Below are 16,784 nucleotides of genomic sequence, written 5' to 3' on the forward strand. Positions count from 1 at the left end.
CCGGTAAACATCTCCTTGTTAAAAATTTCTCTAAATTTCTTTTGATACCGAAAATTTTTTATATATAGATTTACCATCGCAATTTTTGCTTTGTCAATCTCTGGTTTTTCTTGGGAAAAAGTAAAGAAGTGAGTACAAATGCTTGGTGGTTTGTACGGAGATCTACCGCCGCCGTCCGATGAGGATAACCAACCAAGCAGTAACGCCACGGTATGGTCAAGCAGTACAAAGATGGCTCCTCCCACTCTCCGCAAGCCTTTCTCCGGCTTTGCTCCGCCGCAGACTATCATCAGATCCCAAAACAAACCCAAAAACCCTATTCCCAAAACAACAACCTCTTCTTCCGTTTCCATCTCCGTGTCGCCTTCCCCCGTGGCGGTTGCACCCGACGGAATGGTGCAACATCAGCCTGCACTTGTGGGCGTCACTTCCAGTGTAATCGAAGAGTATGACCCAGCCAGGCCCAATGATTACGAGGAATACCGGAGGGAGAGGAAGAGGAAAGCTATGGAAGAGGAGATGAGGAGGGAATTGGAGAGAAGGCGGAGGGAAGAAGAGGAAAGGGAGAGGGAAAGAGAAGAGAGGGAAAGAGAGAGAGAAAGAGATTTCAATGATTCCAGGCTGAATATTTCAGGCGAGGAAGCTTGGAGAAGGCGTGCTGCTATGAGCGGTGGGGTTCCAAGGTCCCCATCTCCGCCGCCGGGAAAAGCCGAGGGTTTCACCATTGGGAAGTCGGAGACAAGTGGACTAGGAGTTGGGGCAGGTGGGCAGATGACTGCTGCCCAAAGAATGATGGCCAAAATGGGGTGGAAAGAAGGTCAGGGTCTTGGAAAACAGGAGCAAGGGATTACTACACCATTGATGGCCAAGAAGACTGATAGGAGAGCTGGTGTAATTGTGAACGCCAGTGAGACTTCTAAACCTGATAAGAAGGTTAAGAGTGTTAGCTTCAATGGCCCCCCTACTCGTGTTTTGCTGCTTAGAAACATGGTAATGCCCTTTTATCCTTGTTTTACATACATACCATATGTAATTGCAATTTAAACTTCACTGCTCAAAGGGTGCTTAGGAACATTTGTATATTCAATATTTAACATAGGTTTTTAGCATATCCTACTTAATTATTGATGCTTTTTGATGCCTGTTGTTAGATGATTGCCTTTGATTAGAGTGAGTGAACTGTAAATTTCTCTAGGCTCCTCTCCTTGCAGTTCTGTCCTTTTAGATATCATATCTGGTTGTAATATAAACTTCACTGCTCAAAGAATATTTTCTGGCTATGTTACTAGGAGTCAGGAATATGTGTGAAACATGGATATTCTCGATTATTTTCAAGATTTCCATGTATTTGGAGGCTCCTAGAGGAGAATATCCCATTACCGATGTCCAAATGTGTTGGATACTGATATTTTGAGAAAAATGAACTGTCAGAATAACATAGCTTTCTAGCATATCCTACTAATTTGTAGGTCTTGATGCTCTCTGATGATTGCCTTTGATTATAGTGGCTGAACCGTAAATTTCTCTAGGCTCCTTGCAGTTTTGTCCTTCTTTTACATACACTTCACTGTTCAAAGTATGTTTTCTAGTCATCTAGTTATGTTTCTCGAACTCAAGTGGAAGTGTTGAACATGAGTATATTAAAATTTTTCAAGATTTCCATGTATTTTTGGGGGATTTTTGGAGGGTCCCTGAAGATAATATCCTCTTACCTAGGTTGATATTGTCAAGAGTAACATAGCTCAAAGTTGCTATTGTACACTTTTAACTTGTACCCATGCTACTCCGACTCTTTATTTTTCTCGAAATATTTATCAGTAACCCTTGTCCAATGTATGTCTTGACTAGTGGATATTACTTCAAGTACTCTCCAAATACATGGAAATCTTGAGAAAAAAATAAACATATCCGTGTCAGACATATCTATATCTAACACTCATGTCCAAGTCTTGAACTCTTTGGTTGAAATACTGTTATAAAGTGATCTTTGGTCTTAGGTGCTGATCATAGCACATTATATCCGTCATCATTTCCCATGTAGGTCTGTCATTGCTTGCCACATTGCACTTACTACAGAATTTTCTTATTTCAGTCCAATGTACTTTTAATTATATACCTTCCATAGGCTCTCCTGCCCAAAGAATATAGCTTGAGGAGGAAGATTAAGCATTGCATCTGTTATTATGGATGAAATAGTTTACCAAATGCATTTTAAAGAATCATGTGAAATCTGAATGAATAGCAGATCAATCTGGTTCTTATTGTTAACCATGAAACAGTTTCTTTTCTTTCATTTTTTATTTCCGGAAAGCAAACTGATTCTTCATATCAGGCTGTGGTGATTTCTTGGGATTTTGTGTGATTTTGATGATTAGCTTGCATTGCATTGAATTATTTGGTAAGATAAAGCTACTCATTCTTTTAGGATTTAGTGGATAGTAGAATGGTAATATTATGTGTTGACTATTTCTTGTTTAGTATTCCTTGTCTTGTTGAATTATGTTGTTTCGGTTCTTCGTTTTTCTGAAAGTGCCATGTATAACGCCTATATTTGACATTTCTGAACACCCAACACCCAAGTCAGAGTAACATAGTTATATGCTTTTGAGCTATTCATGAATTCTTTATTGCTGTTTATATGTTGAAATATGTTTTCTTAACAATAAATGATAAAGAAGAGAAACTGAGGATATGGAGATTTGTTTTCCTGTCTTAATGACTGATCAATGATGATGAAAGTGGCTAACTATTGAACTTCTTCAAGGTTGGTCCTGGTGAGGTAGACGATGAATTAGAAGATGAGGTTGGATCCGAGTGTGCAAAATATGGAACTGTTACCCGAGTTCTGATATTTGAGATAACAGAGCCAAATTTCCCAGCCGATGAAGCCGTCAGAATCTTTATTCAATTCGAGAGATCAGAGGAAACAACTAAAGCATTAATTGACCTCGATGGACGGTTTTTTGGGGGGAGGGTCGTTAAAGCCTCATTTTATGATGAAGAGAGGTTTGGTAAGAATGAGTTGGCTCCGATGCCGGGGGAAATTCCGGGATTTTCTTGATGCAGTACAAAGTCCCCGATGAGATGGTTGAGTTAGTACAACCATAAATTGAAACATAGACAAAACAGCATTGTTTGCATACTGCTGTGTTCATCTGTTTTATTGTTTGTGTTTCATTAGGGTTTTATGCCTTTGCTTTATGAAGTTAACTTGTACTTAGACCTGTTCACAGGACTGAGTGGGTTCTATCGAAGTTTGAAAGGGTTTAGGCAAAAATTTTAAGACTCGAAAAATGAGTTTAGACAAAAAAAAGTTAGGTTTATTTAAAATATAGGCTTAGTTTAGTTTTGAATATTGAAGGTTTGAGCTTTGTCCAGTTTATTTTTAAGTTTATAATACTTTATATTATATTATTTATAACACAAAATAAATTTATATTAAATATATAATACTATTTTAATGTAAATAATAAAATAATACTAAGATGATTATATAAAAAGTTAATAAATAAAAGTACATAAAATTATTAAATATTAAATTAAAATAATATGAACGATTTAAAATGAGTTTAAATTGATTTTTGTAAATATAGGTGTTGAAAAAGCTTAAAGTATATTAATATTAATTTTTAGATTTAAGTTGAATTTGATTTTATAAAGACTTGTACATGCACACAAATTTAAATGGCAAATGGTGAGTTAACTTTAGATGCCAAAATCACATGTACTGCTATAAATGCTAACATAAAAAATCTTGTGTAGAATTTTAGTTTGATGATCAATGAAAACGTATCTTAAAATTGAAAAAAGAAAAAGCAGGAAAAAGTAATATTTTCTCCCTTCACGCCGCAACACCGCTTACAGAACACCTTTTCCTATGTGTGAACAGAAAATAATAAGTTGAAAGAGAAGGGAGGCCATATGATGCAATGCTCGAAAAATATACACTCCTTTTTAAAACCAATATTGGCCTCGATTTTCAAACGCTGGCATGCATGCCATTATCATTATGTTATGTTGCACCCTCATCAACTCATTACTCATTTAATGGAAGGCCCAGTGGTTTATATGTGAATAGATAAAAAGTTATTTTGGATACAGAGATAGGCAGGTTGTAGGTTAGAGTTAGACAGCCTGACCTAAAATCCTTCTTCATTTATTAGATTAGATTTTTGCCTGTCATTTTGATCCTCTTTTCCACCAACATCACAGTAATTATGAAAAATTTTATTTTAGTAGGTTGACCATAAAAAAGACAATTGATCAATTAAAGGATAATTTTATAATTTTTGATAATTGAGTGATAAGTGGCTTCACTATCATTTACCTTTTTAATTATTCTTAATAAATCGTAGATAAATTAAAAATATTTAGTTACTTAGGTAATAATTAAAATATTGATCTATGTTAATTTTTTTATATAAAATAGAGATTTACATTGAAGCTTCGAAAATTACTGACCAAGTTCCCGCTATTGATTGAACTGAATTTAGACTTTCTATTACTCGACTTTATTTAAAATATGTACTAAAATGAAAAGCCTTACTAACAATTTAAGTCATATTTTAAACATTTTTATATCAACTGCTCAAGTTTAAACTTAAATACAAAAGCTGAATTAAGCTCAAGCAGCAGCCAAACTTGAGTGATTATATATTGATTATACCATATCAAATTTAAAAAAGAAAATCACAACAATCCATTTTAATTTCTTAATGAAATATACATACACATTCTTTTAGCATAAATTATCCATTCTATATCAAGAAATAAGCAAACCAACATCCATGTCTAACCATATATATCCCATAAAACACTTGATAATATCCATTAAATCCTGCCAATAACTTCATAAACATATATAATATAATCCTTTTTAAGCACTAAAAACATATATATAACTTAATATATATAGATGGATAGATAGATAGATACCTAAGAGTTAATTTTTCGATACATCTATCAGTAAAGATCTCACACAAAAGACCAGTTTACAAACATCAAGCCGAGGCAGTGATTGGCAGCATCATCGTTGTCATCATCGACAACCTTCCACACAATGGCCTGCTCGTAGGACACCGGCCTTCCCATACTCGATACGCATATCCCTGCTGGTAGATGTGCAAACCCCTGCAAATATTGCGGATTTAGAGGTACCGAATATACGGAAATCTTGAACAAAAAATATGCACCCGAGTCCGAGTAACATAGGTTATATTTACATAAAACCAATGAAAAGGTGGTAAGGCAGTGTTTTAGGGACCGACTGGTTATACTCAGGTTTGATTATCTTGTTTTCTTTTCGAGAGAAATTCAATGTCAAAGCTCAATCTGTTTGGAATAATTTTTACCTGTTGCATGATCTTTGAGAACTCGGCGCATAGGCTCTTTCGGCCGGCTTCATCGAGAATCTTGTCCAGCATTATGTCTTGAAGGGCTACCAATGTAGTTTCTAGCATATCAAGCCCGGCCTGGTTTGCAAAGGTGAAAACTGGAGACGCCTGCAATATAATTCCGTGGATTGTGTTAGTTTCCCGAAAACAAGGCATTTCAAGAGCTTTTGATAGCCAGGTAAAAACACAGAATACAACTTGAGAATATCGTTTTTAAAGGAGAATTTTCATTACATTTGTTTTCAATGAACAACACATTATCGCATCTGAATGGTTCCACAGTTGCTTCAGCAAAGTATCACCGGATTGTGAATCAGCTCGTAGGAGTTCTCCACCGGTATGAATCCTGAAACAAACCACACAATTTCCATTTGTTATTACACACTGAGATAGATTACAATCTAAAGGAAATCGATGGAAAACAATTTACTTCTCCCTTCAATCACGATAAAAGATACTTGAATCATTGTCGAAGAAAACGGGAAACAAACCCGACTTCTCATCATTTTTAAAGTGTCCGTATCGGACATTTTTGGACACGAGGCAAAAACATATCCCCATGTCGAACATGTACAAGTATCTGACACGTGCCTGAGTTCGAGTAACATAGGTTCATTAACAACAATAGCCAGCATTTCTGGTATAACTCAATAACAATTATCCATCACAAAATGTCAATAAGTAGAGAAAAATGAAACAAAATAGTATGGCATAAAATTGAAGTCTTACCTGTAGCTTCGGCAAATCCAACGCGCCAAAGTAAGAGCCTCAGGAGAACCAGGGAGGCTTTTTGGTCCCAAGCCAGGGCTAATACGGGATGGAGCAATAGCCATGGCAACCCTTTGAACAGATCCCACAACACTACGTACATATTGACGAGCCATAGAAGCCACGTCATCCCTCAAGTGGTTCTCGAAAGTGAATTGGAATGCAATGGTCAAGACTGATCTAAGGTTATAACTGTTCGGCTCACCATCACCAGTTGAGCGATTGCTGCCAGGACCAACTTCGAGGGTAGAAGCTAAATCCAATGTTCGAGCTGCTCCTGGTCCATCCTACAATACAAGAAGTTGTCAAAAATAAGTACAACAATAATGCATAAGTTTAAAGCAAATGCAATTAATAATCAATGAACAAAGTCCAAGAGTTTGTCAGACTCAGGTTTTATTTTGTTTTCCTCTCAAAATCTCACATAAAGTACAAGCATGAAACGAAAAAATATTGAAGAACTAGGTTGGAATGTCACCATAACTGGCTTGGAATCTAGAGGTATGACTCGAAATCCAGATGGGAGCAATGGAGCATTATCGGCAAACGATTCATCAATAGGTGCAAAAACAAGCTGTGCGCAGGCACCGACTGCATTTTCATCAATTCCGCTGCAAAGCTGCCACAAAGTGTTTTCAAAATAATAAGGAAACAACAAATAATAAAGATTGCTGCAAATAAAATTGATGTTGAGCATACTCGAGTCCAACACTCGCATCTGAATCCGAGTAACATAGAAATAAACACAACTTCAGACACTACAAAACTAAACTAACCTGCAATAAGTACATATCCCGTGCCAAAGCTACATCTTCAGGCGTGAATGCCTGGCCTTCTAGACGAACAACTTCAAGGAACTACAGCAAAGATTGAAAAAACAATTTGATGGAAGATCAATCAAATAGAATTCATTGTAAAGAAAAACGATAGACGAGAATGATCACCTCTTCATGTTCTACTGTATGCGCAAGAGGTAGAATGACCTGACTACTAGGGAAACCACTAGGCCGAGCACATGGAACAGTGTAAGGATTAGGTTTCAAACAAGCTGCGGAGTAGGTGTCGATTCCATAATCAGCCCACTCGGACCGATGCTCCCTCAAAAACCGAACAAGCAATGCAGGAGGGACACTCTGTGGAACCATATTGCAAGATTTACAACAAGTTAATAAAACTAATGCAGTGGAAGGGAATTATTCCCATATAATATTCAGCAACACGGAAAACACCTGAAGCAGCATTGAGGCCTTGGCACATAGTACACCTCCCCCAAAAGAAGGAACCATAGAGGTGTTGTACTGAGACCCGAAGAATTTGCCTGGAGATGAATTTATCATGATGGTCACATCTTCGACACCGTCACTACCCATAAGCGACCAACCATCATCGACAAACCCATTTACAGCATCATTAAAGCCCCTAATATTATTCAAACAACAGTTAACACAGAACTGAGATATACACGGTGCTAGATTTGTTAGCCAAGTGTATCAGTTACAACAAGTTCCTCACCTGCAAAGTCTCTGACTAAAAGTCCGTAAAACAGCAGGTTGACGACCACCACCATATTGAATTTCTCCATTTGTCTCTTGAGCAATTTGCCGTATATGCCGCAAGGCCTGGATGATAGAAAGTAAAATAAAACTTAGACAAGAAGAGTTGACACATTAAATGAAGTACGATCTCAATCATTAACTTACAGCAATTGTCATTTTCTGAGCAAGAATTTTGGATGATTCGTAAAGTGGCCTAAGAACTTCAGGAACACTCCAAACCTAGTGCGTAAAGAGGTACAAAAACCAGTAAGGCAACTAATGGAATTGGTTTTAAGCCACTAAAAGTCATAAATTGTAGTTGACCATCCTCACATCTAAATCAACATGATCAACAATGTGAATGATAGAGCCACCGCCATCACAAGGTCTAATTAGAAATCCACTGGGAAGCATTTCGGCTCGTACAAAACTTGTAGTAGGAGGCCCGGTAGGGCCACCAGTAGAAGATGTTAAGGACCTCTCGCATATCTGCACGCAGTTACGAGCAAAGTAAACAACTTTAAGAAAAATGAAATGTTGGGACAAGGAGAGACCAAAATTACATGGAACATAATATAACTTACCACGAGACTGCCATCTTCTAAGCTCGTAGTATATCTCAGAGTCCAAAAGTCCCGTGCTGCAGCCAATGTTGTAGGCGCATAAGTCTGGTAAACAATATACCCGATAGATTAGCCAAGATTGTAAATTTACATAATTCAGCTTCATGGCTTACTTAAGAATTGCAGTATCTACAATAATGTACCTGCATATAGATGAGCTCGATTGTTCCACCATTCGCTGTCGGAATTATACTCAATACATCAATGCATCGGCAGTCACGATACCACGATGGACGATCTTTAAGGATTTCCGCAACCTGTAATAAGATCCATCATGTACTTTAAAAAGTTACATGCATTCCCACATTAATCACAAGAACTGCTTTTAATTTTTTGGGAGGATAATTACCTTAGTGGGCTCGAGACTCACAAGACCACAAGCACGTGCTGCTACTCCGCTACAGTTACGGGAAACAGCAACAATGCCAATAGAATCCGGACCAGGCTACGTAATAAAAACAGTGAAGTTAAATTTCAAAAGTAATGGGGAGTACGAATATCAAGAAAAAAAAACTCCGACATGCATAAGTTAGATAACAGACACAGAAAAATGAATAATAAACGAGTATTACCTTCATCCCAATCATTTGAACCCAGTCGACAGCAGTTCCGGTAGCTTTCGAAAGGAACTCTGCCAGGGTCTCCTCAGCAATTGTGAGTAAACTAGCAAATAGTAAACACGGTTTACATATAGTGAGACCAATTGAAAATGACATTTTCATGTTTGAACTGAAAGAGAACCATTTTAGCTTACCCAGCTGGGTTGTTAGCATCCCTTTGTGGGTGCCGAGGTGTTGGGTTTTGCTGTTGTTGGTGCTGACCACTCACGACCACGGACTCACAGCTATTATTGTCCGTGGTCGTTACTGAAGCCTGTTACAAATCGTAAATATAAGGAAAAATAACTATCAAGCACACACATAATGCAATGCCATAATGTGAGAAAAGACGCTTTAGAACAAGCTTATCAAAGAAACAAAAAACACAAAACCGACCAGTTGAAACATAATTAGTTCACTTCAATAGAATGCTATGTAATATTGTTTCAAAATGATCGTACAAATGTGGGATTTGGGAAGTTTGATAAATGGAACTTAGTTTCTGATATAAACAAGAAATCAAGAAAATGACAGGACACAAATAATGCAAAAGAAAAGAACATTGTGCTGCGCAAAGTATCGAATGTCAAACATTTCAAACCATTTAGCTTTAAAGTTCTAAAGACTTACGGTCTGCAGCTGCTGCTTCATGTATCCATTCTCGTATACAAGATGCGAGACCTGTTTTTGCAATCGATCGTTCTCTTCCATCAACAGCTTATTCATGGCAGTCAGCTTTCGGTTCACCGTCTGGAGACGGGAAGCTTCCTTCCTCTGCTTTTCTCGACATCTGTTTAAAACAAGGAAAATAGTTCATCAAACTCATTAAATAAATGCATAAATTAGCAACATATTGATACAGGGATACAAACGAAAGAACTATCCAAATAACATATATCTCTAAATAAACATATATATATGTCCACATACACGTATAACTAATCTTAAACCAAAGTGTGGCACAGTGGAAAACATACAACAGAGAACAATCTACAAGTCTCTAGAGACACCATGCAGATATGTTTTCGGAATCGAGAAGAGACATGGACTCGAGTATTTACCAATACAGTACGCTTAAATTTTTAAAGTTTTTTATATACATACTTTTACAGCTTAAAAGAGATGCCTAAAATGCTACAAAAAGAAAGAAAAAGTAAAGTGCTAGGGAAAAAGTAGATTTATATTTGATGATAGTGTATAAATCCAGTAAACCATATCATGTCACCTCATTAAAAGGTTTTAAAACAAATATATATATTCTTCTATTTTTCAATGATGCAAAATAATCTAGTTTAGCGACTACATAGATTCGGTGTACAAATTTATATAGTTAAATATAAATCTGGAAAAAGAAATCACCAAGTGCATAGCTACTAAAACAATTAAAAGAACCATACACTTCTCAAAATATTTTCTTAAAACACTTGATAAGAACCAAATGGACCTCTGAAAATTTAAGATCAACTTTTCTTTTTATTTTTGCAAAATTTATGTGTTTTTGAAGGTTTTTTAAAAGATCTTATACTCTACCTTGGTCCTTCAAACACAAGACAATAAACTGAAATGAAAAAAAAACAAAAATGGAGATAAAAAGAACTAAATAAAAATAAATACTAGCAGGACATTTTGATCAAGAAAAATCCCATTATTTTCTCAGGAAAAAAAGGGACAAATTTAGATTAAAAACAAGTAAGAAAAATCAGAACAAAATCACTGAAACCATTTGGCTATTTCCCAAATGAGAAACTAACCCATTATTTTTTTCATATAAGCAAATAAGAAAAGCTGAAACAAGATCAATGAACCCATTTAGCCATTTCCCATTTCCATTTTTTTTCTCAAACAATACAAGAAAAATGGTGAAAAAAAGGACTAAGAAATAAAAAATGATTTACCTTCGGTTCTGAAACCAAACTTTGATCTGTTTAGGTTCAATGTTGGAAAGAATAGGGCACTCCCTAATGAGCTGCTGCCTTCTTAAAGAGCTAGGCTTTGGACATTCATTGTATACTCTTTCCAAAGCTTCCACTTGCTCTGGTGTATACCTCACATACTTACTACTATCCATTTGCTTGTTATTCAATGACTCTTTGTGCATGGAAAGTGCCATTTTTTTCACATTAAAAACACCCAAAAAGTTAAAAAACAATACAGAGAAAGAGATCAACAAAAAACAAAACAAGCCCAGACTTTGTTTTTGATTACCTCTTCTTTTTACATAAAAAAACACACCCCAAAATCTTTTTTTTTTAAACAAAAGCAAGAGCAAAAAGAAAACCCGGACTGGGATTTTGATTGTTTCTCTTGGGGTTGTTTTTTTTTTTGGCTTAGAACAAAGATTGGTGCTTTAGGTTTTCAATGTTTTGAGCTCTTGTTTGGTTTAATGACAGGGAATGGTAGTGTTTTTTTTCTACAAAATCACAGGTAGGCTCTCTCCTCCAGGAGAGCCTCCTCTAGCTTCATCAGATAATGATAATGGAGGGGGTTCTCTTTTGTTGTTTTGTATTGGTTTTTTCTTTTTCTTTTTTTTTTTGAAAGAACAAAAGTATGAGAAAGAAGAGCATGAAATTACAGGACAAACATGGTGTGCCTTTATCTTGAAGATAGCAATCTCGATATTCTTTAGAGAGAAAAAAAAAAAAGAAAAATTTTATATGTAATTTAAAAATGAAAAGATAAAAAGAAATCATCACTTTTAGAGGAAATAAACAAATACCAAAGCATTGCCAACCCACAGAAAATGAAAAGAGAAAAATATAGAAAGCAACAAAGAGAAACTTTGTTGTGTGATTATAGATTGAGTGCATAAGAAATTTTATATATTTTAAGTAAAGTGTTGATTTTGAATTTGAATTTTATGAAAATTTTGATTTTTTCAAATAAATTAAAATTGAATTATTATGAATGTTTGGACTTTGATTAAGCTTTTATAGAGTTTGTTTTAGTTTTATTTTAAATTAGATTATAATAGAGTAATGGTGGATGAAAAATAAAATATATATTTATAAAATATAAAATAAATGCAGTTTTATTTTTTGAAAATATAATGTTTACCCGACTTTTAAATAAAAACATCTTCTTATAAAAACAATAATATCTATGTCAATCGAGTTAACACTTAATAGACAAATTTTAATTGAAATAGTCGATAAAAATGTTCAAATTTAATACTTTTGAAGTTCCTATAGTTCGTAAATGAAATAATTTTTATTTGAAATTGAATTGCAATTGAAAAATAATAATTTTTAAAAATACTTTTAAACTGAAAATATTAAACTTGTTATAATTTAGACCTATTTAATTTTGTAAATAATATAAAGACTAAACAGAGGGACTAGTTAGATTTAATCTCTCTAATGTAGGGACCTCTAAGGCTCTAACTATGTTAACCTATATTTTACCTTCTAAAACAATAGTATTTTAATCGTTATTCATGCTTGATTAACTTGTAAAACAAGCTTAATATATAGTTATAATAATAGTAGAATAAATCCAACTCAACTTACATTGAATGGTTTGAATCAAAATTTATTTTTATTTAATTTTTAAATATAAACAACATTTTATTTTTATTAAAAACTTTAAATATATATATAAAATTAAATACTTCTTTAATAATTAATAAGCCAAACAGAGCTGGAATCAATGCAATTTAATTTAAATCAATTTCTGCATAATTTAAATAGGTTTGATCGAATCATTAAAAAAGTAAATTATTGTATAAAATAATAAATTAAATAAAAATAAAAATATTTAATGAGTATTATTACGCGACAGATAAAAGCAAACAGGAAAAGAAACAGCCAATGCCTAACGAAATTTTTCAAAGGGCCAGCTCTGCACTCTGCTGCATTCTGCAGTGTGCAGTGTGCTATTGATTAATCTTTTTCTTTTTTGGGAAGTATTAATTATTGATTAATTATTTATTTTTAAAAGTATAATATGTTAATTCATTTTACCTATTACTTTTTTTTATATATTTTATATTTTTATTTCAATAATATAATAATAAATGGATGTTTTAGCTCTTTTTCTCTTTCTAGCATCATTCTGCAATATATCAGTACTTTTTTTTAATCTCACTCTAGCATTTGTTTGGTTGCTACATGCATGCATATGCATGTATGTATGTGTATGTGTATGTATGATGTGTAAATGCATGTGAAAACACTCTGCCACTCTATCCGTGGGCATGCATGTTTGCATGGTAGGCGTGAAGAGAGAGAGGAAAAGAAATTAAAATATGTTTCAAGTCCTTATATTATTTGTGTATTTAAAATTTAGTCAGATTTGAAAGATAATGAAAATGTGGCCCGATGATGATGGGTTTTAGCCGACCATCGACATCGACTTGACAAATAAGTTTCAACATTATGTTCCAAGCGAGAACTTGGTACGAGACTCTGGCATTCCATGATATCTCAGAGTGCCACGGGTAAGCGGTGAAGGACATGAGAGGAGATTTCCTCTCGTGCTCATGGAAAAAAAAAGTTTCAAAATGGGCATGGTTAAGGGTGATGGACGTAACCCTTGTTTGGATTCAAGTTGTGAACTGTCGGTATTCAAAGCTTTAGCTTCTAGAGGTTATTGTCTTCGTTTTGTAAGCCAGAAATATTTGTTTAGAGAGCCAGAATTAAATTGTATAATTTTTATGATGATAAATATATAATTTTATTATTTTAATAATTTATATTTTTATAATTTTAAAAAAATTAAATTAAAATTTTATCATTTTTAAAAAGTTAAAGTACAATTTTATTATTATTAATTTAAAATTTTATAAATTTTAAAGGTGAAATTAGGCCTGCCAGCCCATTGAATTTGTCATTACATACTGTAATTACTTCTTCATTATAAATGAAAGAATGATAAATAAACAAATTAAATATACAATAGGTACGAGGTAAAGTTTTCAAAACATAATCAATAGTCAAAACCAATCATCGTCCATTTGTCCCTCCAACTTATTAATTTCATTCAATTAAATAAATCATTAAAATTCATAAAAAATTAATTCAATCAATTTAAATCCATCCACCAATTGGACAGATAAATCCTATTTGATTCAAACAATTGTAGTTTATGAATTAGTTCAATCAATTTAAACTTGACATATTATCTATATAATTATATATAAAAGCAACGTACACGTGGAATTGGCTTCTTTTTGTGCATTTTATAGGAAAATAATAGTTTTTTAAATTTAAATCCTTATGCTATACTTAAATTTTAATTCCTCTATCACACCTAAATTTAAAATTCAATCTTTATACTTCAATTTTTTACATAAATTAGTAGCTTAATTTTTACAATATCATTAATTAGTTCAAATATCGTTGTTTTGATTAATATGCTAATGTAACTCGTAAAGTTATTAATACTATTAAAATTATTTGTTAAACTCAAGCCTATTTCAATATTATTTTTTATTACATGGCTATTAAGAGAGTTTTTTTTCAAAATGTTACACCAATAAATTTAACGAAAAATGTAATGGTGTTAACAATTAGTTCTAAATTTCTAAATTTAAAAATAAATAGACTAAATTTCTCAAACTAAAAAAAACTAAATTTCAAATATATATAAAGTATAGAGAAATTTAAAATATATTTGAATATTCAAATATTTACTCTATAATTTGATTCAAAAATCATTAATAATTCATCTAAGCCGAAGCATGGCAGAACCTATATTAATATTATTTTTAAAAAATCGAATTATTTAATTTTAAAAAATTAAATAGAAAATGAATAGAAAAGCAATGTTTTGTCGATAAGATTGACCCTCACTATATATTGCATTCACCACCCAACTTTTTTTTAAACAAATCAAAGTGTTTCCCACTTCCATGCCTTGAGTCAGAAGAATCCAAGACAAAATTAAGAGATATCATTGAATATTCACCATGAAAAAAAACATAATAAAAATATTTTTAACATGATTTATTATCTATTAATTTATTAAATTTTAAATAAATATAGAATGTATATTATATATATAAAGAATTGCCAAATGTTAAAACTAAAAAAAAAAACAGCTTTCCACTTTGGATGCTTTGAAGATGGAGAAAATACACTTTTATGACAAATGTCAACCTTCTGAATTATTAATTGCATCCCTTTTAGAAAAAATAATTTTCAATATTTGTAAAAATATTAGAAAATTGTCAACAAATTCGAGGCAAAATATTAAAATTGATGTAATAAAATAATAATAATTATAGCATCCAAACGTAACGAGATATAAATCAAAATAAAACGTATATAATTTAAATAAGACGGAACTTGAATATAATATATATAATTGGAACGTCACATTCATTGTATCTTTTTTAATAATTTAATGTCACGTCAAATTTTTTTAATTCTAATATTTTCGGTTGGGTTTGATTTTTATAGAAAAAATGTTAAATTCAAGATAAAAAATTAATATGACATTAAACTATTAGAAAGGGATACAAATGACGTGACATCTCAATTTCATACAATATTTTCTCATATAAAAACATATAAATATAATATAAAAATACAAATTATTAATATGATTAGTGAGGTATGATGGGGACAAAGTCAATGGCATGGTTTTAGTTTTAGAAAAAATAATTCACCAGTGTGTCGTCTTGTCTCCTTCTCCCTTATATGATTGTGAAAACCCTTTTTTTTTCTTTTCTTTTTTAATTTAATATATATCACTTTGATATCTCGAGACCTATTTACTAGTCGAATTATTTATCGAATGTTGATAATAAATATAAAAAATTTAATTTTAATTAAAGAGTTTGTAAATTTAGATTTGATTCAATTAGAAAAAATATCATAAAAAATTATATTAATGGTCTGATTATATTTTATCTCTTTTTTGTTAAAAATAAATAAATAAATCCTTTAATCTATCTAATTGTATAATCCGATATTTGAAATAGTATAATTTAGTTTTTATGATGTGGAAAAATATAGAATTGTGTGGAGGAAGACCCTAAAAAAAGAAAGAATGGTAAGTTAACAGATGGCAAATTGAGACCCCACCATTGCACCATTTTTCTCACTTTGCTTTGCCTTTGCTTCTATTTTACATTTCTCACTTTTTAAAAAAATTATTTATAAATATATTTTAAAAATTTACATGTATATTATTATGTGAGGTTGGTTGGTGGTTTGCATGATAGAGGTGTAAAGGTCTTTTCATTTTCCTTTTTATATATGCGTGGGTCCTAAGGGAAACAAAAATAAAATTAAATATTATTATTTTATGATTTTCATTTTCTTTTAAAAATTATAGTCCTTATTTAACAAGTTTTGATCTACCATAATTATATCTAGAAAATAGTTAATAGCATCATTAAAATATAATAAAAATTATTATTTTATTTTGATAAAAATAAAAATAAAAATTATGGTATATTTGGTTAGGTCAAAATTTGATATAGTTTTGATTTTTTGAGTGAGTAAATTAATATTTAATTTTAAATTAAGTTTAGGTTCGGATTATATTAGGGGTACATTGGGCAAAGGTTGGGGCAACAACAAAACTGCCTCACCCTACCATCCATAGTCGTAAATTAAGTAAGCCCAAACAAACGAATTCCTATTCATGTTTATTTGTTTAATTTTAGTTTATTCATATTTATTAAAAATTTATAAATTTTTCTTTTATCTTTAAATTAGTTCAAAATCAATTTATTATTTTCGATTTTTGATTAAATAAATTCTTTTGATTTATAACATTTTTAAACATGGGAGGCCCTACCTCTATAAATAGACAACTTGAAACATGAATGAATGAATGAATTAAGACAGAAGAATATAAAGGCATAAACTTCATATATATATATATATATATATATATATATATAATATTTACTATTAT

The 16,784-nt window shown here is 32.1% G+C and overlaps 2 protein-coding genes across 3 annotated transcripts; one reads left to right on the forward strand and one right to left on the reverse strand.

Moving 5' to 3' along the window:
• Positions 1-18: 18 nt before the first annotated feature.
• Positions 19-3,377, forward strand: LOC105777460 (DNA-damage-repair/toleration protein DRT111, chloroplastic). The gene is made up of 2 exons (XM_012600744.2): positions 19-990; positions 2,765-3,377. The coding sequence occupies exons 1-2, from the start codon at positions 139-141 to the stop codon at positions 3,059-3,061; spliced, it is 1,149 nt and encodes a 382-aa protein (XP_012456198.1). The 5' UTR covers positions 19-138; the 3' UTR covers positions 3,062-3,377.
• Positions 3,378-4,770: 1,393 nt separating this feature from the next.
• Positions 4,771-11,522, reverse strand: LOC105776758 (homeobox-leucine zipper protein ATHB-14). 2 transcript variants are annotated; one of them, XM_012599654.2, is made up of 18 exons: positions 10,814-11,522; positions 9,549-9,708; positions 9,074-9,192; positions 8,892-8,982; positions 8,669-8,764; positions 8,463-8,576; positions 8,281-8,364; positions 8,030-8,185; positions 7,862-7,936; positions 7,674-7,780; positions 7,391-7,580; positions 7,106-7,294; positions 6,938-7,018; positions 6,646-6,780; positions 6,123-6,448; positions 5,628-5,739; positions 5,352-5,501; positions 4,771-5,130 (listed from the first exon to the last, which is right to left on the reverse strand). In XM_012599654.2, the coding sequence occupies exons 1-18, from the start codon at positions 11,026-11,028 to the stop codon at positions 4,975-4,977; spliced, it is 2,556 nt and encodes an 851-aa protein (XP_012455108.1). In that variant the 5' UTR covers positions 11,029-11,522; the 3' UTR covers positions 4,771-4,974. The 2 variants fall into 2 exon arrangements, with proteins under 2 accessions (XP_012455108.1, XP_012455107.1); XM_012599653.2 differs by having other exon boundaries at positions 6,640-6,780; positions 10,814-11,521.
• Between the last annotated feature and the right edge of the window lie 5,262 nt (positions 11,523-16,784).

This window comes from Gossypium raimondii, chromosome 10, assembly GCF_025698545.1.
Source record: "Gossypium raimondii isolate GPD5lz chromosome 10, ASM2569854v1, whole genome shotgun sequence".
NCBI lineage: Eukaryota > Viridiplantae > Streptophyta > Magnoliopsida > Malvales > Malvaceae > Gossypium > Gossypium raimondii.

What these genes read in the sequence shown, in the direction of transcription:
- LOC105777460 (XM_012600744.2), top strand. Translation starts at nt 139, where the DNA reads ATGCTTGGTGGTTTGTACGGAGATCTACCGCCGCCGTCCGATGAGGAT. An exon ending in TTTTGCTGCTTAGAAACATG is followed by an intron (nt 991 to 2,764) that starts GTAATGCCCTTT and finishes AACTTCTTCAAG; the next exon opens with GTTGGTCCTGGTGAGGTAGA.
- LOC105776758 (XM_012599653.2), bottom strand. Translation starts at nt 11,028, where the DNA reads ATGGCACTTTCCATGCACAAAGAGTCATTGAATAACAAGCAAATGGAT. An exon ending in TTGATCATGTTGATTTAGAT is followed by an intron (nt 7,937 to 8,029) that starts GTGAGGATGGTC and finishes TTTACGCACTAG; the next exon opens with GTTTGGAGTGTTCCTGAAGT. An exon ending in GTTGTTCATTGAAAACAAAT is followed by an intron (nt 5,502 to 5,627) that starts GTAATGAAAATT and finishes ATTATATTGCAG; the next exon opens with GCGTCTCCAGTTTTCACCTT.